A 26,734-nucleotide genomic window follows, 5' to 3' on the forward strand; every position below is an offset into this window, starting at 1 on the left:
CTTACCTTATTCCAGACCCAATGTCTCCTCCCCTCATGCGATTTTTCCACTTTAGAATGGTTACATCCTTTCTCTCCAAATTCTATACTTCAATCAAAGCCCATTTTTAAATGATCTTTTCTCCAACAAAACTTTCTGAGTTCTTAAATTTCCTCAGCAATTTATAGCATAATCTACATGTTTCTCCTTCATTCAACAAACAAATGTTTACTGAGCATATGAAGAGCAAGGAGCTTATGTTCTGGGATAAGAACTTCACAATAAAGAAGTAAAATAGTAGTAGTGGTGGTTGTGGCAGTGATAAATGGAATGAAGAAAAAGTAAGGCAGAGCAAGAAACAGAGTACTAGATTAGGGATAGGGAATTGCCATTTTGGAGAAAGTGATTACAAAAGGCCTCTCTGAGGAGGTGACAACTGAGTAGAAACAGGAATGAAAGGGAAAAGCAAGCCAAGGGAGGATCCAAAGGAAGCATCATGATGCACAAGTCATTTTCTTGGTTGCTTAGCATCAAAACACCTTCTTGTCCTTGGGGAATTCCTTTCCATAGGAATCTTGAAAGAAGGCAGAAACCTCTGTCTACTACCGAGTACTGCCTTCCTTGCTTCCCATATGGCAAGGGTACCGTCGTATGACCTCCACTCCACAAGAGAAGCATCTGTGCTGGACCTTAATGTGGAAGATAGTGCATTAAAAAAGCAGAGAGTGTGTAGAACCCTTTGTGGCAAACATGGTAGCAGATTCCAATGACAGTAGTGGTAGCAGCTTCTTCCTGTGATAAATTCCTTTACTGTTAAATTAACCAGAGATTATTTGACTGCTTAGAACTAAGAATTCTGGCTGACCCTGGTGATCCAGGGAAATGGAACAGCAAATGTAAGGGCCCTGAGCTACAGTGAAGAAGTATAACAGCAAATGCAATCATAGAAATACGAATGGGCTGGATCACATAGAGCCTTATAGGCACTAGTAAAGAGTAAATTTTATTGAGATTACTACCGAGTTGTCAGAAAGTTTTAAACAGGAGAGTGTTGTGATGTGATTTACATTGCTAAGAGACTACTCCTGTTATCATATGGTTAATACATAGTGGAAAGCAAGAACTGAAGCAAGAGTACTAGTTAGAAAATTATTCCAGGCAAGAGCTGCTGGCACCTCAGGTCTGGATGATATCTGTGTGGTTATTAGACAATTTACCTTTAATTACTATATATTTAAGTTAAATCTAACATCATATTTTGTGCCTTCCATTTGTCCCCTGTTCAGTTTTCGGTTGTTTTGCTTTGAAATAAGAGTCTCGCTCTGTCCCCCAGGCTAGAGTGCAGTGGCATGATCTTGGCTCACTGCAACCTCCACCTCCTGGGTTCAAGCGATTCTCTTGCCTCAGCCTCCCAAGTAGCTGGGATTACAGGCATGCACCACCATGTTCGGCTAATTTTTGTATTTTTAGTAGAGACGGGGTTTCACCATGTTGATCATGCTGGTCTCAAACTCCTGACCTCAAGCAATCCACCTGCTTCGGCCTCCCAAAGTGCTGGGATTATGCCCACCCCCGGTCCAGTTTCTTTTCTCTCCTTTGTTGCTGCTGCCTTCTTTTACCTCAATTCTTTTTTAACATTCTATTTATTTCCTCTACTGATTTGGAAGTTACACTCTCTGTTTCTGTTCTTTTACTGGTTTTCTAGAAATTATACCATGCAGTAAAGTCTAATCAAAATATTTATTCTCTCTTTTCCCAAAAAATCTATAGATTTTAAAAGACATAAGCAACACATCAACCAAATGCAATATGTAGACCCTGTTTGGATTCCAGTTTGAAAAAACCAAATATAATTTTTTAAATAATTTTTTTAGATAATTGGGAAAATGTGAATACTGTCTAAGTACGTAATGCTAAGAATTATTATTAATTTTTTTCTGTATATGATACTGGTATTATACTTTAAGCCCATACCTTTTATGAGCTAAGAACAATATATTTACGGGTTAAATAATGTGATTGTTATGACTTACTTTAAAATACTTGGGATATATATAAAAACACTTTAGTCATCAATTCATAATGGTTGAAGGTGGGTAATAAATACATAAGGATTCATTATACTCTTCTCTTTTACATATTTAAAATTTTCCATAACAAAGAGGTTTTTTTTTTTTTTAATTACTATCCTTCTAGGTAAGACAAGAACCTTAAATCCTAGACTCTATCCTACTTGTTATTCCCTTGTTTTTAAACCATTAGACGTTTTTACTATGTTTAATGCAATCCATATTCATTTTCATTCTCTAAATATGTGTCATTTTCTTTACCTTTCATTTACTCTTCATACATTTCATTTTGTGATTTGGGATCAATTTCATTCTGTCCTAAGTATATCCTTTAAAAACGTACTGTCCAATATGGTACATGTGGCTATTTAATAAAAATTAAATAAAACTAAAAATTCAGTTTATTGGTTACACTAGCCATATTTCAAGTACTCAATAGCCCTATGTAGCTTGTGACTACAATATTGGACAGCACAGACAAAGAACATTTCCAGGCCAAATGTGGTGGCTCACACCTATAATCCCAGCACTTTCTAGGACTGAGGTGGGAGAATCACCTGAGCACAGAAATTTGAGCCTGAGCAACATAGCAAGACCTCGTCTCTACAAATAATTTTAAAAATTAGCCAGGTCGAGGTCATGTGCATCTGTGATCCCAGCTACTCAGGAGGCTGAGGTAGGAGGATCGCCTGAGTGATCACATTATTATCACATTATCACATTACTTAATCCATAAATATAGTTTTTAGCTCAGTGAGCCATGATTACACCACACTCCAGCCTGTGTGAAAGAGTGAGATCCTGTCTCAAGAAAAAAATAAATAACATTCTCATTTCCACAGAAACTTCTATTGAACAGTGCTGATTTAAATGATCTTTCATGGGTGAGATGTTGATGACAAGTTGTTTTTATCTGAAAATATCCTTATTTTACCATCATTCTTTAAATATATTTTCACTGGGCATAAAATTCTAGATTGACAGGTAGTTTTCATTTCATATAGCAGATGTTTCGCTGTCTGCTGATTTCCACTGTTGCTGTTGAAAAGTCATCCTGCCAGGCGCGGTGGCTCACGCCTGTAATCCCAGTACTTTGGGAGGCTGAGGCAGGTGGATCACCTGAGGTCAGGAGTTCGAGACCAGCCTGGCCAATATAGTGAAACCCTGCCTCTACTAAAAATACAAAAAATTAGCTGCATGTGGTGGTGGGCGCCTGTAATCTCAGCTACTAGGGAGGCTGAAGCAGGAGAATTGCTTGAACCCAGAAGGCAGAGGTTGCAGTGAGCCAAGATTGCACTCCAGCCTGGGCAACAAGAGTGAAACTCCATCTCAAAAAAAAAGAAAAAAGAAAGAAAAGAAAAGTCATCTATTACTCTAATTCTTGCTCCTTTGATGGTTTTCTTTTTCTCCAGCTACTTTTGGCTTTCTGTGACTTTATTACAATGTGTTTAGGTGTGGACATATTATTATCCTAATTAGGATTCACTGGAATTCTTGCATCCTGGTTTGGTATTTTTCCTTGGTTCTGGAAAATATCAGCCATCATCTCTTCAAATGTCCCATTCTCTCTTCCTTTCCTTCTGGAATTCCAATTAAGACTCTCTCACTCTATCCCCATATGTCTTACACTGTCTTCTATAATTCCCATCTTTTTGCCTCCAGCCATCATCTGTGCTACATTCTGGATAATTTTATCTAATCTATATTCCAGTTTGATCGTTTTTCTGATGTGTCCAATCTGCTGCAAATTGAATCATTAGGTTTTTAATTCAGTTACTTTATCTTTTTTTTTTTTTTTTTTTTTGAGACAAGGTCTTATTCTGTCACCTAGGTTGGAGTACAGTGGTACCATCTTGGCTCACTATAGCCTTGACTTCCTGGGCTCAAGCAATCCTCTCATGTCAGCCTCCTGAGCAGCTGGGAATACAGGCACATGCCACTATACCCAGCTAATTTTTTTTGTATTTTCTGTACAGACAAGGTTTCACCATGTTGCTCAGGCTGGCCTCAAACTCCTAAGTCAGTTATTTTTTAATCCAAAAATTCTATTTGGTTTTTTCAAAACTATGATGCCACTTAAAAAAATATATCATTTCCTATTCCCTATTCTCAAATTTGTCACTTATTTCTGTAAACACAGTAAGCTTGGTTGTTTCATTACGTATCTTTTAATTCTATTACATCATGCCTATGAAAATCTTTTTCTGCTGTCTGTTGTTTCTACTGGTTCATGCCTATGGTTCCTTGTCTCCTTGTATGTCTAGTTATCTTTGACTATGTGCTGATTACTGTCCTTGAAAACCTGTGGGGAGGCCTAAGATGAAGGAGCCTTCAGTCAGAGAACATTTGCATTTGCTTCTGATAAGCACCTGGAGTCAGGAACCAATCTAAATTAAGTATGGCTTATGGTTCCCTTTCCCACCTATGCTATGGGCACGGCTTTGTAAAGACTTTTGTTTGCTTGTTTCCTTTCTCTTTTTTCCTCCTGCTCTGCTCAGTGCCTACACAACTTGTCTTGAAGTTCCTTGATATTTGATTGAGAGGTAGGTGATGAAAGGTGATGAAAAGGGGTTAGTTCTGGTTCATCCTTACCTCTCAGCTATAGATATATGGAGCCCAAGCCTAATCAGGCAAGAATGTCTCATAAGCCTTTACATGTCCACATGTTGGGTGGGCTCTGCATCTTAATTTCTGTCCACCTCATCCCATAAGACTGATGAACAGAAATCTAAATTTCTTGATATTGGCAAACATATTGAAGGCAAAAGAGGCTTCAGTTCGCCACATAGTCTGTTAACTTCTTGCTTTAGGCTTTCTTCCAGAATTTGGCTTAACAGATTCCCTTCTCTTCCCAGTTCTTCAAAGCTATTAAGGTAATGCTCTATGTATTTTATCCAACATTTTCAATTGTCTTCAAAAAGAAGACTGGTCGGCCGGGAGCAGTTGCTCACACCTGGAATCCCAGCATTTTGGGAGGCCAAGGCAGGTGGATCATGAAGTCAGCAGTTCAAGACCAGCCTGGCCAACATGGTGTAACTCTATCTCTATTAAAAATACAAAATTAGCCAGGCATGGTGGCATGCACCTGTAATCCTAGCTACTGGGGAGGGTGAGGTAGGAGAATCACTTGAACCCAAGAGGCACAGGTTGCAGTGAGCCAAGATCACGCTGCTGCACTCCAGCCTGGGCGATAGAGCAAGACTCCAACTCAAAAAACAAAAAAAGAAGATAATAGGCCACTATTATCCAGAAACCAGACATATTTGGAAGTGACCTTCCTGATGTACAGCTTGACCCTTGAACAACATAGATTTGAATTGCACAGTTCACTCATACATTTTTTTTTAATATATTAGAAAATTATTTTGAGGCTGGGCATGGTGGCTCATGCCTGTAATCCCAGCACTTTGGGAGGCCAAGGCAGGTGGATCACCTGAGGTCAGGAGCTTGAGACCAGTCTGGCCAACATGACAAAAACCCATCTTTATTAAAATAATACAAAAATTAGCCGGGCATGGTGGCGGGCACCTGTAATCCCAGCTACTCAGAGGGCTGAGGCAGGGAGAACTGCTTGAACCCAGGAGGAGGAGGTTGCAATAAGCCAAGATCACACTACTGCACTCCAGCCTGGGCAACAGAGTGAGACTCCGTCTCAAAAAAAAAAAAAAAGTATTTTGAGATCTTTGACAATTAAAAAAAACTCACAAAACTCACAAGCCTAGGTACAGTGTCTCACACCTATAATCCCAGCACTTCAGGAAGGTGAGGCAGGCAGATTGCTTAAGCCCAGGAGTTCAAGACCAGACCAGGCAACATAGTGAGACTCCATCTCTACAAAAAAAATTTTTAATTTTTTAATTAGCCAGGCATGGTGGCACGCAGCTGTGGTCCCAGCTACTCAGGAGGCTGAAGAAGGAGGATCACTCGAGCCCAGGAGGTCAAAGTTACAGTGAGCCATGTTCATGCCACTGCACTCCATCCTGGGCAACAGAACAAGACACTGTCTCAAAAACAAAACTCACCAACTGCATATTTAAAAACTTAAGAAAAAGGTGTCAGGAATGCATAAAATATATATAGATTTTTGTCTATTTTATGGTTTACTACAATTAAATATACACAAATCTATTATAAAAAGTTAAATGTAGCCAGGCATGGTGGTACATGACTGAGAGGATGAGGCAAGGGGATTATCCTGAGCTCAGGAGCACCAGGCCAGTCAGCCACAGTGGTGTGTGCCTGTAGTCCCAGCTACTCAGGAAGCTGAAGTGAGAGGATCACTTGAGCCCAAGAGATTGAGGCTGCAGTGGGCCATGATCACACCACTGCACTCCAGCCTGGACAAAAGAGTGAGACCTTGTCTCAAGAAGAAAAAATTACTTATATATATATATATATATATATATATGTAGAGGTCAGAGCCCATCCAAAACTCTAGCCCAGCCCAATCCAGCATTTCTCAATTTGTGATTCCCAAAGCTCCAGACTTCAGTACCAAGAAGGACAGTGGCTAAAGAGGTAAGCACAGGTTGGAGGTGGCAGAACGTTTCAGACCCTTTTCACTCTCACATAAACAAGACCATCTCCACCTGTTATGAGATTCTATAATATTATTTGTAATTTTAAAGCATTTTTTGAAAGACTAAGCCAGCAATAAAAGAATCTTAAAAAGTACTTACTAGTAAACTATTTTCTCTTCAGACATAAATGGTTAAAAGTTTTTAATCTTAAGCAAAAATTACTGGTTGAGTGCAGTGGTTCACACCTGTAGTAATCCCAGCATTTTGGGAGGCTGAGGCAAGCAGATCACTTGAGCTCAGGAGTTCAAGAACAGCCTGGACAACATGAAGAAATTTCGTCTCCACCAAAAAATACAAAAAATAGCCAGGTGTGGTGATGCAAGCATGTGGTCCCAGCTACTCGGGAGGCTGAAGTGAGAGGATCACTAGAATCCAAGTAGAGGACTGCAGTGAGCTGAGATTGCTCCACTGCACTCCAACCTGGGTGTTAGAGACAGACCCCGTCTCAATTAAAAAAGAAAAAAAAAGAATTACTTAGTAGTTCTTTTTCATTACTATTCCACACCCAAATCTTTACTAACAAAAATCCAGAAAAAAACTACATTTATTTGCAAGTCCTACAAGTATGTGCTTTATCTGTGCTCCTCTTTTACTTAATTTTAGACTCTAGCCAAATAAAACTCAGGTAAAAGTAGTATGGATATATTAGAACCTCAAAAATCAGATTCTGAAATATAATTCACTCAAAAAAAAATTTGAACTCTAAATTATATACCAAAAGCTTGTTTTTGTTTTTTGAGACAAAGTCTCGCTCTGTGGCCCAGGATGGAATGTAGTGGTGTGATCTTGGCTCACTGCAACCTCTGCCTCCCGGGTTCAAGTGATTCTCCTGCCTCAGCCTCCCAAGTAGCTGGGATTACAGGCGCGTGCCACCAAACCCGGCTAATTTTTGTATTTTTAGTAGAGACGGGGTTTCACCATGTTGGTCAGGCTGGTCTCTAACTCCTGACCTCAAGTGATCCAACCACCTCGGCCTCCCAAAGTGCTGGGATTACAGGCGTGAGCCACCACACCCGACCAAGAGCTTGTTTTAAGTAGCACCCAACATGTTATGACTCCTTGTCTCCATTAGGTTAAATCTCTTTCTTCGTCTTATATACAGTTACTCCCAAAGGTACTACATAAAAAAATATTTCTGTGCTGTTATAAACTTCCCTAAACTTCAAAGAGATTTATTTTTCCTTCAGAGTTCTGTCTCCCAGGCTGGACTATAGTGGTGCGATGTTGGCTCACTGCAACCTATACCTCCTGGGCTCGAGGGATCCTCCCACCTCAGCCTCCCAAGTAGCTGGGACTATAGGCACACACCACCATGCCCAGCTAATTTTTTTCATTTTTTGTAGAGACAGGGCTTCACCATGTTACACAGGCTGGTCTTGAACTCCTGGGCTCAAGTGATCCACCCACCTTGGCCTACCAAAGTGCTGGGATTACAGGCATGAGTCACCACACCTGGCCTAAACTTCAGTTTTAAATATTACAGCATAAGCTCATCTACCATGATGACTTCCTTTTTCATATATATTTTTGTTTCTTTGAATTTCAGATATCGAAAGATGTCATTAAATTGGAACCATAGGCCAGACATGGTGGCTCATGTCTCACTTTGGGAGGCCAAGGCAGGCAGATCACCTGAGGTCTGGAGTTCGAGACCAAACTAGCAAACATGGTGAAACCCCATCTCTACTAAAAACACAAAAATTAACCAGCAGCTGGGTGCGGTGGCTCCTACCTGTAATCCCAGCACTTTGGGAGGCCAAGGCGGGCAGATCACCTGAGGTCAGGAATTCGAGACCAGCCTGGCCAACATGGTGAAACCCTGTCTCTACTAAAAATACAAAATTAGCCGGGCATGGTGGTGCGTGCCTGTAGTCCCAATTACTCCGGAGGCTGAGGTGGGAACATTGCTTGAGCCTGGTAGGCAGAGGTTGCAGTGAGCCAAGATCGCACTGCTGCACTCCAGTCTGGGCAACAAAGTGACACTCCATCTCAAAAAACAAACAGACAAATAAATAACCGGTAATTAACCAGGGCATGGTGGCAGGCACCTGTAATCCCAGTTACTTGGTAGACTGAGGCAGGAGAATCACTTGAACCTGGGAGGCAGAGGTTGCAGTAAGTCAAGATTGTGCCACTGCACTCCAGCTTGGGCAACGGAGTAAGACTTCATCTTGGAAAAAAAAATAAAGCTTCTTGAAACCATGTTAATAAATTAAGCTCTTACTTTCCACCTAAGCTATATATTTATCAGTTATACATTCTCTATTTCTCTATCTACATTGTACCTGTGTTTATCAGTGTCCCTATTATGATTATAAAATTAGTCATAATTTTCTAAAAATTAACCCAGAATATGTCCATGGATAAAGAATATTTACTGATGACTACTTAACATTCATGTTTAAGATAAGCTCAAAAGTTCCTTATCTAAAGTACATAAATTATACCAACACTAAACTAAGAAGTAGTAAGGGTTTGTCAGTTAGCACGTCCAGAACTTCCCAGGCACATGCCAAAACCTAATCTTCCTTCTGCATTACCTGATAATATTAACAGCCTCTTTACTTCCCAATTTAGAAATCTGGGAGCTATCTTCAACTCTTCCCTCTCCCTCATCTTCTACATACAGCTGGTCTCAATGTTTGTGTCCCCACAAAATTAACATGTTGAAACCCTAACCCCAAGGTGATGGTATTAGTGGATGGGGACTTTGAGTGATGATTAGGTCATGAGGGCAAACCTCATCATTCCATTCATAATTTCATGGATGGAATTACTGCCAGATAACTGCTTTGTCCCTTCACCATATGAGGGCACAGCAAGGTGGCTCCATCAGTAAAGCAGGAAATGGACCCTCACCAGCCATGGAATCTGCCACCACCTTGATCTTGAACTTCCCAGCCTCCAGAACTGTGAGAAATAAATTTCTATTCTTTATAAGTCACTAGTTTATATTTTTGTTATAGTACCACAAATGGACTAAGACAGTTGGTCGTCAAGTTCTATAAAGGCTACTTCACATCTTTTTCTTTTTTCAATAGGCAATACTTTCATATAGCTCAAAAGCCCAAACACAGAAATGTATACATTGAAAATTCTCAACGGGAAGTATTTACACTACTCACTGCTCCTCCTCGACCCAGCCTGGACCCACAACTCCAACAAGTAATCACCTTTACTAGTTTCATGAGTATCCTTCCAGCATTTCTATAATCACCAAAAAAAATAAATAAATAACATTACCACATAACACTGTTCCCCACCTGCTTTTCCTGTTCAACACATCCCAGAGATCTTTTCCTATTAGTTCACAGAGAGAACTTCCTCATTTTTTTATACAGCTGCACAGTATGCTATTACTGTGTTTTAACATGCATTTCTCAAACTACTAATGAGACCGTGGATCTTTATCAAATGTTTGTTGGCCACTATGTTTCCTCTTCAGAAACTGCCTATTCATATTCTTTACCTATTTTATCATTTCATTCTCTTTGTAGGAGTGCAATATGTATATTTCTGGTTTATTACATATGTTGCATACTCCTCTCAGTCTGTTTTAAATTTGTATATTTTTTCTTTAAAATTTGTATATTCTAAATGTTAATGTTGTCATGAAGTTTTAAATTGTGGTTTGGTCAAATTTATCAAAATACCTTTCCAAAATGAATGTAGATATAATTATACATTCCAATCACCCATAGAATACAGTGGCACTGAACCACATGTATATTTAACTTGAAAATGATTTAGGCCAGGTGCGGTGGCTCACGTCTGTAATCCCAGCACTTTGGGAGGCCAAAGCGGGCAGATCACCTGAGGTCAGGAGTTCGACACCAGCCTGACCAACATGGAGAAACCCCGTCTCTACTAAAAGAACAAAATTAGCCAGGCATGGTGGCGCATGCCTGTAATCCCAGCTACCCCGGGAGGCTGAGGCAGAAGAATTACTTGAACCTGGGAGGTGGAGGTTGCAGTGAGCCGAGATCGCGTCACTGCACTCCAGCCTGGGCAACAAGAGCGAAATTCTGTCTCGAAAAAAAAAAAACCAAAAAAGAAGATTTAAACATTTGGCTACTCACCATTCTAGTTAATAAACACAAGTCCCAGCATGAGCCTGAAATATCAATCTATTTCCTCAGTAGGTCTCAGTTCTCAAATGCATCTTATGGAATGAACTTCTCATTGCAATACATAAGTTAACATTTTATACGATTTTATTTTGTACAACATAGCCCATAAATGTAAGCCATCTTCCTCTAGGGCACAATTGAGGAAACAGTGATATATTTCATCACTAGAGGAAAAACTGGCTGTTTTGGAATTATCGAGAGATGGTATCTTACTTCCCATATGGCAACTTCCTAAAAGTTAATTCTGACTATACAGTATTTTCCCCTAATATGCATAATCAGTAAGTGGTAACTCCAAAGCATCTCAGACCTTCAAGGATATGACCTGTGCCTCACTGCAGCCTCTTCACTCAACATTTCCCCCTTGGATTTATATTTTAATATAGAGTTATCTACAATACCCTCATGTGCTATTCTCTCTCATGATTCTACTCCTTTATATGTTATCCTGCCTAAGAAGTCATTCCCTCTCAAACTTACCTAAGTAGTTCTATTCTCCCTCCAAACCCAGTTCAGACATTACCTCCTCCAATAAGTTTCCCTTGACCTTCTCAGCAAAATGAATTAATCACTTCTTTATTCTCTCATTGCAGCCTTAACACACTTCCATTATTAGATAGATTCCATCACATTACAAATGATTTATTTACAAGCTTTCCTCTCTCATAAACCTTAGGAATTCAGATAGGGATTTATCTTTTTTTTTTTTTTTAACCCTTATAGGAGTAAAGGCTAATAGTTTATCTTATTCTTACGTGTATTTTAGTATCTAGCAGCTTCTAATATACCACTCAACAGATATTTGCCAAATTAAACGAGTCCTTTCTATTCAGCATTATTATAAACACTGTAAGCCTACACACACACAAATTGAAGGTAAGATCTTTAACCAAAAATATTTCACAAACTGAAAAAAATGTGTGGATTATAACAAAAGTAGTTTGTAGTTCAGTGTTTTGTTTAAGCGGGTATAGATACCATAGATCAGTGCTCTTCAAACTGTTAGTCATGACCTATTAACAGACTGTGAAATCACTTGAGTGGGTTAAAGCCAATGTTTTTGAAAATATCAGCATATATCAAACGTAGTTATCTCACACACACACACATGCACACAGTAACATAAAAAGACAATTACTATGTAAGATGTATTTTTTATTGGGAGTCAGAATAAACAATCATCTGAGAGCTACTTCCATAGTTGATAGGTTCCAAAGTTTATATTAACAAGTTGTAGCAGTCAAGGAAGGCCTCTTCAATGAAGGACTTAACAACTGAAGCATAACCTGTCTCCCCACCATCTCTTCTCAGCTCCTCTCTCATTCTCCCCCTTAGTTACTGTGCTCTAGCCACAAAAGTCTTAGCAATTCTTTGAACAAGGCAAATGTGTTCGCACTTTAGGGTCTAGCACATGTTGGTTCCATTGCCTAGAAAACTCTTCACTTAGACAACTGCATGGCTTCCTCCTGCACTCCAGGACGCCCAGGGAGTAGCTTTCGCAGACCACCTAAGACAGCTACCACATCCCACCAATCTATCCCCTCATCTCCTTTTCTTTTTTAGATGGAGTCTCGCTCTGTCGCCAGGCTGGAGATGCAGTGGCGCCATCTCAGCTCACTGCAACCTCCGCCTCCCAGGTTCAAGCAATTCTCCTGCCTCAGCCTCCCGAGTGGCTGGGACTATAGGCACACACCACCACGCCCAGCTAGTTTTTGTATTTTTAGTAGAGATGGGGTTTCACCATGTTGGCCAGGATGGTCTTGATCTCCTGACCTTGTGATCTGTCTGCCTTGACCTCCCAAAATGCTGGGATTACAGGCATGAGCCACCACACCTGGCCTCCCCTTACCTACTTTTATTTCTTTTCATTTTACTCATTACCACCTAATATCACATATTTATTTACTATGAGTCCCTCCCCACAAACGTCAGCTCCAAGAAAACAGGGACTTTGTCTTCGTTTTGTTCATTACTCTAACACCAGAGATTAGAACAGTGCCGGCCACAGGGCAAACATCCCTGAGTAGGCTCTGATAGGCAAAGAAAAGGAAGAATGCACGGAGTTGTGCTTAAGCAAGGTATATTACAGAGGAAACACCATCTTAATAATGTTAAACAGTAAGGAATAAGGCTGAAAAAGAATATAAAAAGGTTGGAAAGTCAGAAGTAGAATTTGGACTTTATCTTGTAAACAACTGGGAGTCAAATTTTTGAGCAAATGGTGACCCCTTCAAACATTTATTCAGCACAGGTTCAATTCACTTTGACAGAATAGACAGTGCAAAGGTCAACAGCACATGTTCTCTCCTTAGGCTTATATGTTTAGCAAGGGGTTCAAAAATTTTTCAGGAAAATCATTCTGGCAGCCATATGCAAAACGGATTCAAGGAAGGAAAATCTAAAATTTAAAGGAAATAAATAATAGGGAAAAAAAAGAAAGCAAAAGTATGCATTGCAGACTACTTCAAGATTTAAATATGACACAATTAAAAGAAATGCTGAAAGCAGGTGGGAGGCTGAATAATAATAAATCTAAAAGTGATGGAAATTCCTTGAGTTTTCCAACAGAAATATCCAGTAACCTATTAGAGCAACAAACACGGATAGGACACACATTTGGGAGCCATCAGCATATAGAACATCTGAGAGGGGAATAGATAATCAACTACTGATGAGAATAATCGTGCTAAGAGGCTCATGAAACAACAAAGAAAACAGAATAGTAGTAGTCAGAAGGGAAAACCAGGATGGCAAACTAACACAAAGGGCAAAGAAAGAACATTAAGAAGCCTCGGTGGAAATAGTAACACATATATACTAGCTGAAGAGAGTCAGGATGAAGCCGTTATTATTGACAAAAAAGATGTCCTCTGAAGCAACAATCTGATTTATGATAGTCCAAAACTGCGTAATTTAGGAAAGAAGTAGTAAAAGAACTCAGGAGTTGAATAGCCTGGACAACACAGTGAGACTTTGTCTCTACCAGAAAAATACAAAAATTAGCCAGGCATGGTGGCACATGCCTGCAGTCCCAGCTACTCAGGAAGCTGAGGTAGGAGGATCACCTGAGCCCAGGGAGGTCAAGGCTGCAGTGAGCTGCAATTGTACTCCAGCCTGGGCAACACAGTGAGACCTTGTCTCCGAAAAAAAAGTAAGAACTCAGGGCAACAACTGTAAGTCAATTCTTAAAATTTTTGAAAATAAAGAAGAGAAATGCAGCAGATAGAACAGTAGCAGCAGTTCATCAAAATTGATTTTTTCCTCCCAAAGTACAGAAGTCTGTACATATTTTAAGATAGCGAAGAAAAAACATTGCAAATAATGATCAAGGCCAGGTGCAGTGGCTCAAGCCTGTAATCCCAGCACTTTGGGAGGCCGAGGCAGGCGGATCACAAGGTCAGGAGATCGAGACCATCCTGGCTAACACAGTGAAACCCCGTATCTACTAAAAATACAAAAAAACTTGGCCGGGCGTAGTGGCACGCACCTGTAGTCCCAGCTACTCGGGAGGCTGAGGCAGGAGATTCGCTTGAATCCAGTAGGCAGAGGTTGCAGTGAGTCAAGATCGTGCCACTGCACTCCAGCCTGGGCAACAGAGTGAGACTCTGTCTCAAAAAAAAAAAAAAAAAAAAAAAAATCAAAGTGACCAGAGAGGTAATTAACTGTGGCAGCAGGATTCTTCTTCCATTCAATTTACAAAATAAGATGAAAGAACAGTGATTTGTCATGGTTAAATGAAAAAAAAAATGTGCAAGCTTGTATCCTGTTTTCCTTTTTCACTTAAATAGAAGTAAACGGCATCTATTAAGAGTTAAAAAGAGGAAGAAAGAATATAAGACAACAGAAAAACGCAATTAATAAGATGATTGCCAAGAAGTAGGAAGGGCCTATTTGGAATTGTTCAGCATAAATTTATAGTGGCCAAGAAATCTTCATAATTACTCACCTTCCTCCACAAATATGCTGTGACCTGTGAGGGAAAACAGAAGAAATCGATGGTGGAAAAATCTGACAATATGAGTCCAGTAAAATATAAAATAAGTGACTGATGTCAAAGTGCAGACTGTATCTAGTACGTACAGGCGTAAGTTAAATGTCTTAGACTGGGTTGCTGTAACAAAATACCATGAACTGGGTAGCTTACTAAACAACAGAAAATGATTTTCTTGGTTTTTTTTGTAGCGATGGGGTCTCACTATGTTGCCGAGGCTGGCCTCAAGCAATCCTCCCACCTCAGCCTCCTCAAAGTGCCAGGATTACAGGTATGAACCACCACACCCAGCCCAGAAAACCATTTTTAATAGTTCTGGAGGCCGAGAAGTCCAAGATAAGGCACTGGCAGATTCAGTATCTGGTAAGGGCCAGCTTCTAGACAGCAGTCTTTTTGTAACCTCATGTGGAAGAAAGAGCTAACAAGCTTTCTGGAGTCTCTTTTTTTTTTTTTTTTTTTTTTTGAGATAGAGTCTCATACTGTCACCCAGGCTGGAGAGCAGTGGCGCGATCTCTGCTCACTGCAACCTCCACTCCCCAGGTTCAAGCAATTCTCCTGCCTCAGCCTCCCGAGTAGCTGGGATTACAGGCGCCTACCACTGCGCCCGGCTAATTTTTGTATTTTTAGTAGAGATGGGGTTTCACCATCTTGGCCAGACTGGTCTTGTACTCCTGACCTCCTGATCTACCCAACTCAGCCTCCCAAAGTGCTGGGATTATAAGCATGAGCTACTGCATCCAGCCTGGAGTCTATTTTTTAAGAGCACTAATCCCACTTGTGAGGGCTCTACCCACCTGAGCTAATCACCTCCCAAAGGCCCCACCTCCTCCTAATGCCATCATCTTAGAAGTTAAGATTTCAACATGAATTATGGGGAGACACAAGTATTTAGACCATAGCACTAAGGGAGAGAAACTGAGGGTCTCTATGAATGGAACAAGTAAAGGAACATAGGAAGAATAATCACATCGGCAAAGACACAGAGTTCACACGAGCCATTCAGGGCATAAAGGAAATTTTTTAAATCATTCACTTACACACCACACAATTTTTTTTTATTTTTTATCATTAAAAAGAATAAACATGGAACACATCACAAATTTATGTGTCATCCTTGTGCAGGGACCATGCTAATCTTCTCTGCATCGTTCCAATTTTAGTATATTTGCTGCTGAAACAAGCACTAGACTACTAATTATTTTTTCCTCTGTTTGGATACATGGGAAGTGCTGTGGACATAAAGGATTCCAGGAGTCAGAAGGGGCTATACATCCAAAACTGTTACCATAATGAGAAGAATCGACTGAATTCCAAAGTTCAGTTCTGTAATTTTAAAACCACCTCACCAGCTACTCAGGAGGCTGAGGCAGGAGAACGGCGTGAACCCGGAAGGCGGAGCTTGCAGTGAGCCGAGATTGTGCCACTGCACTCCAGCCTGGGCCACAGAGCCAGACTTGGCCTCAAAAAAAAAAAAAAAAAAAAAAAAAGAACCACCTCAGTCTCTACATGCACAGAATGGGTGCACTAAAGACAGGTATCACATTGGCATCTATCCACGTCCTTTAAAGAATCATTACTATAGGCTGGGCGCAGTGGCTTATGCCTGTAATCTCAGCACTTTGGGAGGCCAAGGCGGGCAGATCACTTGAGGTCAGAAGTTCGAGACCAGCCTAGCCAACATGGCTAAACCCCGTCTCTACTAAATATAAAAAAATGAGCTGGGTGTGGTGGCGGGCACCTGCAACTGCAGCTACGTGGGAGAATCACTTGAACCCAGGAGGCAGAGGTTACAGTGAGCCAAGATCACGCCACTGCACTCCAGCCTGGGTGACAGAGTGAAACTCCATCTCACACACACAAAAAAAGAATCACTACTATAATAAACCACCATAGTAAAAGTATCTTATCCCTCAAGCGTAATGAGACATAAACAAGCTAATTGGGTTATAGGAATGCTCAAGCCTCATTCAGAAAAAAAAGATTCTATATTATATAATATAATCACGACATTAATGGGTTTAAAATATTCTTAAAAATAGAATCACAGGCAGGACCAATTTTTTAAAGTTTCAGTTTTTTTTCTTTTTTTCTTGAGACAGAATCTTGCTCTGTCACCCAGGCTGCAGTACAGTGGCGCAATCTCAGCTCACTACAACCTCCACCTCCCAGGCTAAAGGGTTGCTCCCCCCTCAGCCTCCTGAGTAGCTAAGACACAAGCGCACGCCACCATGTCTGGCTAATTTTTGTATTTTTAGTAGAGACGGCGTTTCACCATATTGGCCAGGCTGGTCTCGAACTCCTGACCTCAACTGATCCACCCGCCTCAGCCTCCCAAGGTGCGGGAATTACAGACATGAGATACTGCACCCGGCCATTTTTTTTTTAATTTAAACTGCGAAACTTTTAGGCTGGGCACAGTGGCTGACACCTGTAATCGCTGCACTTTGGGAGGCCAAGGCAGGCAGATTACAAGGTCAAGAGATAAGAGACTATCCTGGCCAACATGGTGAAACCACGTTTCTACTAAAAATGCAAAAATTCGCTGGGCGTGGTGGCGCACGCCTGTAGTCCCAGCTACTCGGGAGGCTGAGGCACGAGAATCACTTGAACCCAGGAGGTGGAGACTGCAGTGAGCTAAGACCGTGCCACTGCACTCCAGCCTGGTGACAGAGACTCCATCTCAAAAAAAAAAAAAATTTTTTTTTTTTTAAATCATAGTATCAGTGTGCTCAGTATTTTTTTAATCAAAGGAGATGGAGGTGGACATTTTCCATTATTTCATTTTAACTGACTTTAATTTACCATGCACTATAAAACTATACAATGCCATGAAAAGATGTTTTAATATTATAAAATAGGACTCAAAATTAATATTTTATAGGTTCCTTATCTGCAATTCCAAAAATCCAAAAAACTTCTGAAACCCAAAATAATTCATCTTGTGGTAAACCTTACCCAAGCTGATATGAAGCTATTTACAGTCTTTATCCTATTTAGTGCAAGCATTCATACATTTTGCTGTAGAAACAGTAACACTTTTGAAGGGGGATACTGCACTGGACTCTTTTGGAAGGCTATACATTACTACCTTGCCCTTATCAAAAAAAATTCCTAATTCCATAACCTATTAGATCCTAAGAGTTTGAATGGTGGACTGTGATCCTATAATTGCTAACATTTATTGAGCTATTAACTATGTGTCAGATACTGTTCACTTTATATGAAATAACTCATTTAATCTTTCCAATCATCATGTGCTAAGTATTATAATAATCCCCATTTTACAAAGAAGGAAACTGAGACATGGAGAGATTAAGTAAACTGCCTAAAATCACACAGCTAGAGTGTGACTAACTGGGATGACACTGGGATGAATATTTAAAATATTACACATAAGGGTAACAAAACACAAGAAAATAAGATAATTGATTATGGTAGGGTGCTAGGAGTCAGTGATATGTTTCTCTACTCAATTGATATTACTTCCAGAATAAGGAATCAAACAAAAAATGACAAAACACTACATGCATTTGCAAATTCTCATTTATGTACAATTTCTACGAACTTGCTTAAAATGCAGAGTATAAAACCCAAATTTCTCAGCTTATGTAACATTATTTTTTATTGAAAAATAACATCTTAATATCTTAATTACAACACACGATAGATAATTTATAGTCATTGCAGAAGTTAGAAAATTTGGATAAGCCAAAAAAAAAAAAAATCACCTATAAAACTACACTCAGAAATAACCACTTAACAATTTGGCACATATCCCTCCAAACATCAATATATTTTGGGTTTTTTTACCAAATGGAATCATGTTTTTAAATCTTACTTTTTCTCACTTACATATACCAAGACATCCTTTCATGTATTTATATTATTCTATCATCATTTTCATGGCTGAGAAGGCAGTACCCCACTGTATGGATGGACCCTAACAACCACTGTGAAATATTTAGGTTTACAATTTTACCATATAATGATCAATAGTACTGGCTCTAGAGTCACAGTGGTTGGATTCAAGTCCTGGCCCTAAAACTTAAGTAACTCAGGTACCTTGAGCAAGCAACCTCATTTCTCTATGCCTGTTTTCTCTTCTGAAAAACAGAAATAGCACTACCCACTCCATATGATTACCGTGGGGGTTAAAGGCATTAACACACAGATTGTATAATCAACACCGCAATTGGTATGCTCACAGCTAAATGTTCACACACATCTTTACTACATCAAAAAAAAATTCTTTAAAGGGAATTTCCATGTCAGAAAGTATGCCCATTTTTAAGGCTTCTGAATCTGCCAAATTACAGTGTGGTTTAAAGTCCTTCATTAAATAGCCTTCTCACTTAATACTCATTTCTCTTTATCAAAAAAGGCAAAAACTATTATCCAGTTAAGTTAACCAGCTTGTTTCACTCAATTAGTTTTTTGTTCTTCCACCTGTAAACCTCGGCATATTTAATAAAACCTCAAAGTTTATAGGTAACTTGAAGACACCTAGCCCAAATTCTCCTTCAGCATGATTCCTCTACTCTAGAATCCTCAATCTGTCAGTGAAAAGGAACAGCCTACCACCCAAAACAACTCATTCTATTTTCACAGTTTTGAGGAAATTTCTCTTGAAATAGAGCGGAAATCTGTTTCTTTTAAACTTCTACCCACTGACCCTAGTTCCTTCTGGTCAAATGTGATCCTTCTGTGTGACAGAACTCCAAATCCTTAAAGGTGGCTGTTACTTCTTAAAAGAAGCTCCTCTTCTTTAGGTCAAATATCCCATTTTTTCAACTTTTTCTCATTTCCATTTCTCTCATGATCAAGGTCCTCGTTTATGCTCTACAGATAAGTGATTTTGACACTTTGGTGTCTACCACCTTGGAAATGAGAAAAATAAAGGTCCGTTCCTACCCCACGTAAGTTTGGGCCTCTGTGTGGTTTCTTATTAGCTCTCCAGATTATTCGGATAAAGTCTGAGAATGAATACAAGGTCTCACTTATGATAGTATCTACCCAAAAAGCTGACTCAATACCCCACGTATAATATAACTAGTACAAAGTAAAGTGGGGCTAACACCTTGCTCTTTCAATAAGCTATTCTACCTTCTTCAGAATTACTCTCGGACAGGTTTGGTGGCTGACGCCTGTAATGCCAAAACGTGGGAGGCCAAGGTGGGAGGATCACTTGAATCCAGAAGTTTGAGACCAGCTTGGGCAACATAGTGAGACCTCGTCTCTACAAAAAAGTTAAAAAATTAGCCGGACACATTGGCAGGTACCTGTAGTCCCAGCTACTCAGGAGGCTGAGGCAGAGGCAGGATCGCTTGAGCCTGAAAGGTGGAGCTTGCAGTGAAGTATAACTGCACTACTGCACTAAGCCTGGGTAACAGAGAAAGCAAGACCCTGTCAAAGAAAGAAAAGGTGCAGAGGGGAACACAGGGAGGGAAGGAGGGAGAGAGGGAGGGAAAGAGGGAGAGAGGGAGGGAAGGAGGGAGAGAGGGAGGGAAGGAGGGAGAGAGGGAGGGAGGGAAGGAGGGAGACAGACAGACAGACAGAGAGACAGAGAAAGGTGTACTAGCCCACCAACAACTGAACTGACAGCTGATTGCACCAAAGCATCTTCTCTGTATAGAGCACTGTGATGTCAACACTGAGAAAAAACACAGGCCCTAATACTGATCTCATCTAGTGCTAGATTTACCTTCTAGAAAGCATGATGGAACAAACATCTTCAGAAAACTATAATACTAATTATAGCTATACCAAAGTAGGCACATCAGGCTATAGAAACATTGTGATTACTAGCTGGAAATCATACTAGTTGTGGGGGAGGAGAGGGGAGGGGAAGGATGACACTAAGGAAACTAAGTTGCTCTGAACTTCGAGATTTTGTGTGGGTTTGTTTTTTAACGTTTGCAAAGTCAGAAAAGATGAAGGCCATCAGAGAGTTCATCTGAACTCAGGCTACCTGCAAACAGAGACTGGGTAACCGCCTCATGCACCCTCAAAAATAAATTCATGATGCAAAACTTCATGTAATTTCTGAATTTCTGAATTCCTCATGACATGTGAACTTTACCTGTTACTATTTCTAACAAGGTAATGAAGGGCAAAAGAAAAACAAAACAAAACAAAACATTCATGGTACAGGAGATGTGGTCCAGTATAATGACACAATGTTAGAGGAAAAAACAAACTAAAACCAAGCATACTTTTTTTTTGAGACGAAACGGAGTTTCGCTCTTGTTGCCCAAGCTGGAATGCAATGGTGCTATCTCGGCTCATTGCAACTTCCATCTCTCTGGCTCAAGCGATTCTCCTGCCTCAGCCTCCCAAGTAGCTAGGATTACAGGCGCACGCCACCGCACCCGGCTAATTTTTTGTACTTTTAGCAGAAATGGGGCTTCACCGTGTTAGCCAGGCTGGTCTCAAACTCTTAACCCTCAGGTGATCGGCCCGCCTCCGCCTCCCCAAGTGCTGGGATTGCAGGCGTGAGCCACTGTGCCTGGCCAAACCAAGTAAACTTAACCAAGATCCAATCTATTTTCATTTAAACAGCAAACATTAAAAATACACCTGGTATTTTCTAACAATTACACGAAGAATGACCAGATGCTTCCTGTTGATGGAACAGTAGAGAACTACAGACTGACAGATTCAGACTGGAGTTCACAGAAACAACTGGAAACAAACTTAGCTTCCTTTCAAAACCATTAAAGTATGGCCTTAAATTTTTACGCATTAATCAATTAGGTATAATTGTCTCCCAACCTAGAAAACCCAGAATGATTCAAAGAGACTGAGAACTCTAAGGATACGTATCTGCGAACTATTCGTTTCACCAAAGGATTCACTGCAGAACTAGTTTTCTGTAAAATCTGCACCTCCTATAGTTTTCAGCATGTTTCATCTTTAAAGATAACATTTACACACAACTATTAATACCATATGTAATGTGGAATTCACGTGTTTCTTGTGTAAATCATTATATGTACTAGAATTAAATTTTTTAATCACTTAAGAATATTTTCAAATGTTCCTGAGTCTCCGAGATCATAGGTAGATTATGCAGTCATTATCTGTGATTTTGTTTAGGTACCTAAATTCCAACTTTTAAAAAAGCTGGAGCCCAGTAAAAAAAAGTATGGGAATCAATCTTATTCGTCTTGTTAAAATGTGTCTTGCATAACATCCTGATTTGACTTGTATGGTGAAAGCACGGTAAGAATGACACATTTCTGTTTTTTGGTTTAAAAAAAAAAAAGTATGAGTGTACAGTGGAGTGTTCCAGAGGTTACATGGTGTGCTAACCACAACAGTGACGTAGATTTGAGAATCTTCTATTAAACCAGGCATTAAAAAGATTTGCAAAAATGCAAGATGTTACTCTTAACATATCATCTATGTTAACATGTCATGGATTTTGTTTTTGGAAAAAAAAAAAACCCGGGAGAAAAGAAAATAAAGCCATCTTTAGTTTCCTCAAAGTCTGACCCTGAAAATGCAAGTATCAAAGCTGATGGTTTGTACGTCAGTGAGAAAAAAATTTAAACCAAGCTGGGTGGGTCTTCACATGAGATAAACTATCTACAAGAATGTCTGACCACTAACTTCTGCATAATAAATGAGAGTGAATCTTTTAATTCTGGGATGGCAATGTACTTTACAAGGACCATTTACAGCCTACATCAAACCTTTTTCTAGATAAAAAACGTACTTCAGTAACTTGCCTGAATTGAAAGAGCAAAACAGTCCGGAGAGAAAACTTAAAATGTTTCCACATTATCAAGCCCCCTTCAGAAGTACTGTGGTCTCGGCCCCTCCTTTGAACAGATGTCCGCTCGCCACAGTCCAATCAGGTTTAAAGCAAGAGTATTTGTACTGAAAACAAGCTTCAAGTGGGAAGATACACACAAAGCAGGCCTGTATCATTCCTTTGGTTTCAGTTTTCACGATGCACCCTTGAGGCTAGGCACGCTGATTCAACACACTTGGACAGCTTCACCGAAACACACTAAATACACACTGATGAACTGTGCCCTGGCAGAGATGACCTGGCAAAATTCTCAACTTCTTCCCTGAGGCCGTGCACCCGCGGGTCTCGGCGACGAAGTCTTTCGGGCAGAAGTCCCAAGCCTTCAAAACGGCAGGCTTCTCCCACTCAGGACTCCAGTCCCCGCGGCCAAGGCTGTCGCAGCGGGGGCCCCGCGCGGGACTGGCCAGGCTCTCCCGTTAACCCTGTCTGGACCGGCCGATCCCGCCGCGGCCCGAGCGCCTCTCGGCGCCGCAGCACAGGGCGCCCAGGACCCGCCGCCCCCGCCGCCCGTTCCCCTCTCCGGAGAGCCCGGCGGGGCCGTCAAGCTGCCCAAACAAAGGGTACCGCGGCGCCAGAGGCCGGGCCCAGCCGCGCCTGCCTTCCTCCTTCTCCCGCCCACCGCCAACCTCCAGTCGCCCGCAGAACCTCCGCTGCCTCGGCGTGACCCCATCGCCACCCCGGGGCTGCCGCTCGGGACCGGCCCGCCGGGTAGCCGCGAGGAGGCCGCCGCACCCCAGGGCCGAGGAGGGGGCGGCGGCCGCCACCATGTCTGCCCGCCCCTCCCAGAAACGGGGTGCCCAGCGGACAAAGCGCAGCGGCGGCGCGGGCGGAGCGGGCGCCCAGGCCGACCCCGCCGACCCCCGCGGAATAAGCGGGGCCAGGAGCCCCGGAAACCCGGCGCCTTAATGCAATAAACAGGAAATCGCGGGGATGATCTGGGTTCCGGGGGAAGTGGAATTATTTTTTACCAGCGAAGAGATCAACTTCCACATCCGGTGGTAACAGGGCCCTACACAGACCCGCACTGACCTGGAAAAGCTTCGGGAGCGGCGACGGGAAGGCAGCAGGAGGTGGTGCGGCGACCCGAGGCGCCTCGTACCCGGCCGGGCTGACGCGGCCCCGCTACACACAAAGCGCTTCAGCAGCACAGGGCGCTATTTTCCGAAAATGCCGCGTCTGGTCGGCGCCCAAAATCCCCACCGAAAAGTCCCCCGTGCTGCGCGCGGAGGGACACATGGTGTGCGAGTGAGTCAAGCTCCCAGCATCCCTCCCGGACCCGGCCCTCGTCAGCTCCTCGCCCGAGGATTTTCCGCCTCTGCACTCATCGGCAGATCCCGCTCCCACCCACTCCCTGACTCTGTTCCCACCGGGAGAGAGGGGAAAGCGAGTCTGATTTTTTAACGAAAGGGAGGAAAATATGCCATTTCTAGCGCTTCAGCCACACAAAGAAAGCGGCGGAATGATCCGCTCTCGGCGACCGCAAGTCCCGGCCCGCCCGGCGCCTGCGCGGCAGCGGGGGTGGGAGCTGCGGCCGGCCATGTGCGCGGCGGAGAGACTGGGTGGCCGCGGAGCCTTCCCGCCTGTTTCTGCGGTGGGTAGCAGTTCGGAAACTAATGTTCCTGTGCTAACCTTCGTGTCTCTGTGACATGACCGTTTAAAGACGGAGAGTGCGGAATCTTTGGAGTTTAAGCTTGCCAACTGTGCGGCCTAGCAGAATCCTGGGAGACGGAAGGACAGCCAGGAGGCTAGGATTTACCTTTTAAGTGTCCCTAGATTCAACTAGTCAGACTGGGACGGGAGACGCTGTGAAGGTACCAGGGAAGGAACAAGTGAAGTTCCTTTTCCACTTTTGCGTAAACTCAGCGGTCAGATTCATGACGAAGATGTACATATTTCTGTAGATTTTTTTCCGAGCATTCTAATGATGTCTCGTATTTCGTAGATCCTAGTAACTGCTTGGATTACTGCCACCTCAGAGGTAGAGATCTGTTTTTCCGTGGCTGGAATGTCAAAACTTTTGTTGTATTTTATTAAGTAGCAAAAGTTTGGAGATTTGCAAAGTTAAAAAAAAAAAAAGCCTTATGAACTTAATCTAGATGTGATTTGCTAAGGAACTTAACATATTGATATGTTTTTCGCAGGGGAGTCAGGGCATGGCTTTCCCAACCTAGTAACTGCAACTTCTAGCATCCTACATCTAGGACTTGGGAGTATGTGAGACAGCGCCAAGAATTTAATCCAGGAGAACTGACAAGCTTAAATGAAACCCATATTGCCCACTGATTTTGTGCAGCCTCAGATAAGTAATCTTTCTCCACTTAGCCTTTTGTAACAATTGATGTAATAAAGGTTTGTAGTCTTTGCGTAATTTATTAAAGCATTGTGGCTAAAACAAAAAAAGCATAGGAACCGTAGTCTATGTTTTCTTTTGATTTAATATTTTCATTGCTTCAGTTAATAGAAATTTGTCAAAATGCTGATGTTTTTCTGTAACATTATTTGAATGAGCATTATTTGAGTAAACATTCAGCTAATTATTGTTAGAAAATCGTTGCCCCCAGAATGAGCATTGTTTGAGTGAACATTCAGCTAATTATTGTTAGAAAATCGTTGTCCCCATTTATCTTACGCTGTAGAATGTAGACAAGTAAGTAGGCATCATCAGTATGATGAGAGTGAAGCTGCTTAATACTGTGGAATCAAATAAAGGAGGAACCCCTTACTAAACTAAGAGGGAGAAATAAAATGGAATGGGACTAGAGAAGCAATTAGCTTTAATAAGGGTATTGTGGAAGACCTTCTAGATAAGAAGCAGTAAGTACCGATGTTTGGAGGCTAACACTAGAGAGATTTTTGGGTACAGAAAACAGTGCTGGAGGTCTGCTTGTGAAGCCCTTGAATGCTATGTGCAGAAGTCAGCTTCTGAGAGCCAGGAGGAAGATATTGAAAGATTTTAAGTAGTAGAATCAGGATTGAATTCATTTTAGACAGATCACTGTTACACAAAAATTTGAGGCAAGGAAAAGAGTTTGGAGTAAACAGTAGACTGTGAGCCAATAATGACTTGGACTGAGTTGGTGGCAAGTAGTTGTGAAGAAAATGAAGTGGTTATTGGGAGATTTGGTTAACGGAAAATGAAGTGGTTATTGGGAGATTTGGTTAACGGAAAATTACTGAGGGAAATAGGTGTCAGAGGTGACTGCCAAGTGAGTTGGTGGAGCAGCTACAAGGGTAGTAATATCTTCACTGAGATTAGAAACAAGAGAATATATGTTAGGGAAGAAAGAAGTCTCTGTTTTGACCATGTAAAATTCGAAGTGCCTGTGAGCCAACCAGACAGATATGTGTAGTCAGCAATTAGATATTCATTCAACACTGTTGGAAGAACACCTACTCTGTGCCAGGTACAGAGTAGGTGTTCACCTACACTGAAATGAAGCAGCAGCAAAACAAACGGTTCCTACTCTTGTTTTTAGAGGGAAACAGCGTATAAACAAGTTTTAAAAATGAGAGAATATCCCGTAAGTTCGTGAAGAAGGCCGGGTACAGTGGCTCACGCCGGTAATCCCAGCACTTTGGGAGGCTGAGGTGGATGGATCGCCTGAGCTCAGGAGTTAGAGAGCAGCCTGGCCAACCTGGCGAAACCCCATCACTACTAAAAATACAAAAATTAACTGGGCACAATGGCACGCTCCTGTAATCCCAGGTACTCCGGAGGCTGAGGCAGGAGAATAGCTTGAACCCAGGACATGGAGGCTGCAGTGAGCCGCGATCTCGCCACTGCACTCCAGCCTGGGCGATGGAACAAGACTCCGTCTCAAAAAAAAAAGTTCGTGAAGAGAATTAAAGGCTGATTGGATAAAGTGTTAGTCTGGGGAAAAGAGAGCAAACTTTTGGTGGTTGGTTGATCAGAGATGGCCTCACTGAGAAGGTATTAGAAAGGACTTAAGAACAGTGTGTGAGACCAAAATAGCGGGGCAAAGGCCCTAAGGTGAGAAGTTTGTTGTGTTTAGGGAACAGCAAGGTCAGTGTAGCTGAAGTAAGTAGCTGTCTTTTGGTCAGTGTACTGACCAAAAGAAGGAATGATAGGAGGTGAAGTCTTCAGCCTCGATAAGAAGGTGACGTGCACTGGAAGCCATTGAAGGATTTAAGAAATGGAGTATCATGGA

At 41.6% G+C, this 26,734-nt stretch overlaps 2 protein-coding genes and 1 non-coding gene across 9 annotated transcripts in view; 1 reads left to right on the top strand and 2 right to left on the bottom strand.

The window, feature by feature from the left end:
* GABPB1 (GA binding protein transcription factor subunit beta 1) overlaps window positions 1-24,973 on the bottom strand; it is an 80,709-nt gene extending 55,736 nt beyond the window's left edge. For 4 of the 7 annotated variants that reach the window (XM_030930237.1, XM_010356611.2, XM_030930236.1 and 1 more), the window contains exon 1: window positions 23,595-24,973. The gene's annotated coding sequence lies outside the window, so the exon portion shown is untranslated. Of the gene's footprint in view, window positions 1-14,704; window positions 14,729-23,594 lie in introns of all 7 variants that reach the window. The other 3 variants (XM_030930238.1, XM_030930235.1, XM_030930239.1) reach the window with 1 other exon arrangement.
* LOC115897769 lies at window positions 15,827-15,929 on the bottom strand. The gene has a single exon (XR_004057565.1). It is a non-coding gene; the product is annotated as a U6 spliceosomal RNA (small nuclear RNA).
* On the top strand, window positions 15,969-24,957 carry LOC115897548 (formin-like protein 3). Its single transcript, XM_030930804.1, has 2 exons — window positions 15,969-16,074; window positions 22,833-24,957. Exons 1-2 carry the CDS (start codon window positions 15,969-15,971, stop codon window positions 23,477-23,479), a joined length of 753 nt encoding a protein of 250 aa, XP_030786664.1. The 3' UTR covers window positions 23,480-24,957.
* Window positions 24,974-26,734: the final 1,761 nt, after the last annotated feature.

Source organism: Rhinopithecus roxellana, chromosome 5, assembly GCF_007565055.1.
Source record: "Rhinopithecus roxellana isolate Shanxi Qingling chromosome 5, ASM756505v1, whole genome shotgun sequence".
NCBI classification, from domain to species: Eukaryota; Metazoa; Chordata; class Mammalia; order Primates; family Cercopithecidae; genus Rhinopithecus; species Rhinopithecus roxellana.

Excerpts from the sequence above, each read along its gene's own strand:
- LOC115897548 (XM_030930804.1), top strand. The coding sequence starts at position 15,969 with ATGGGAAGTGCTGTGGACATAAAGGATTCCAGGAGTCAGAAGGGGCTA. Across the intron at positions 16,075-22,832 it reads GAATTCCAAAGTTCAGTTCT|GCCGTGCACCCGCGGGTCTC; the intron begins GTAATTTTAAAA and ends TTCTTCCCTGAG.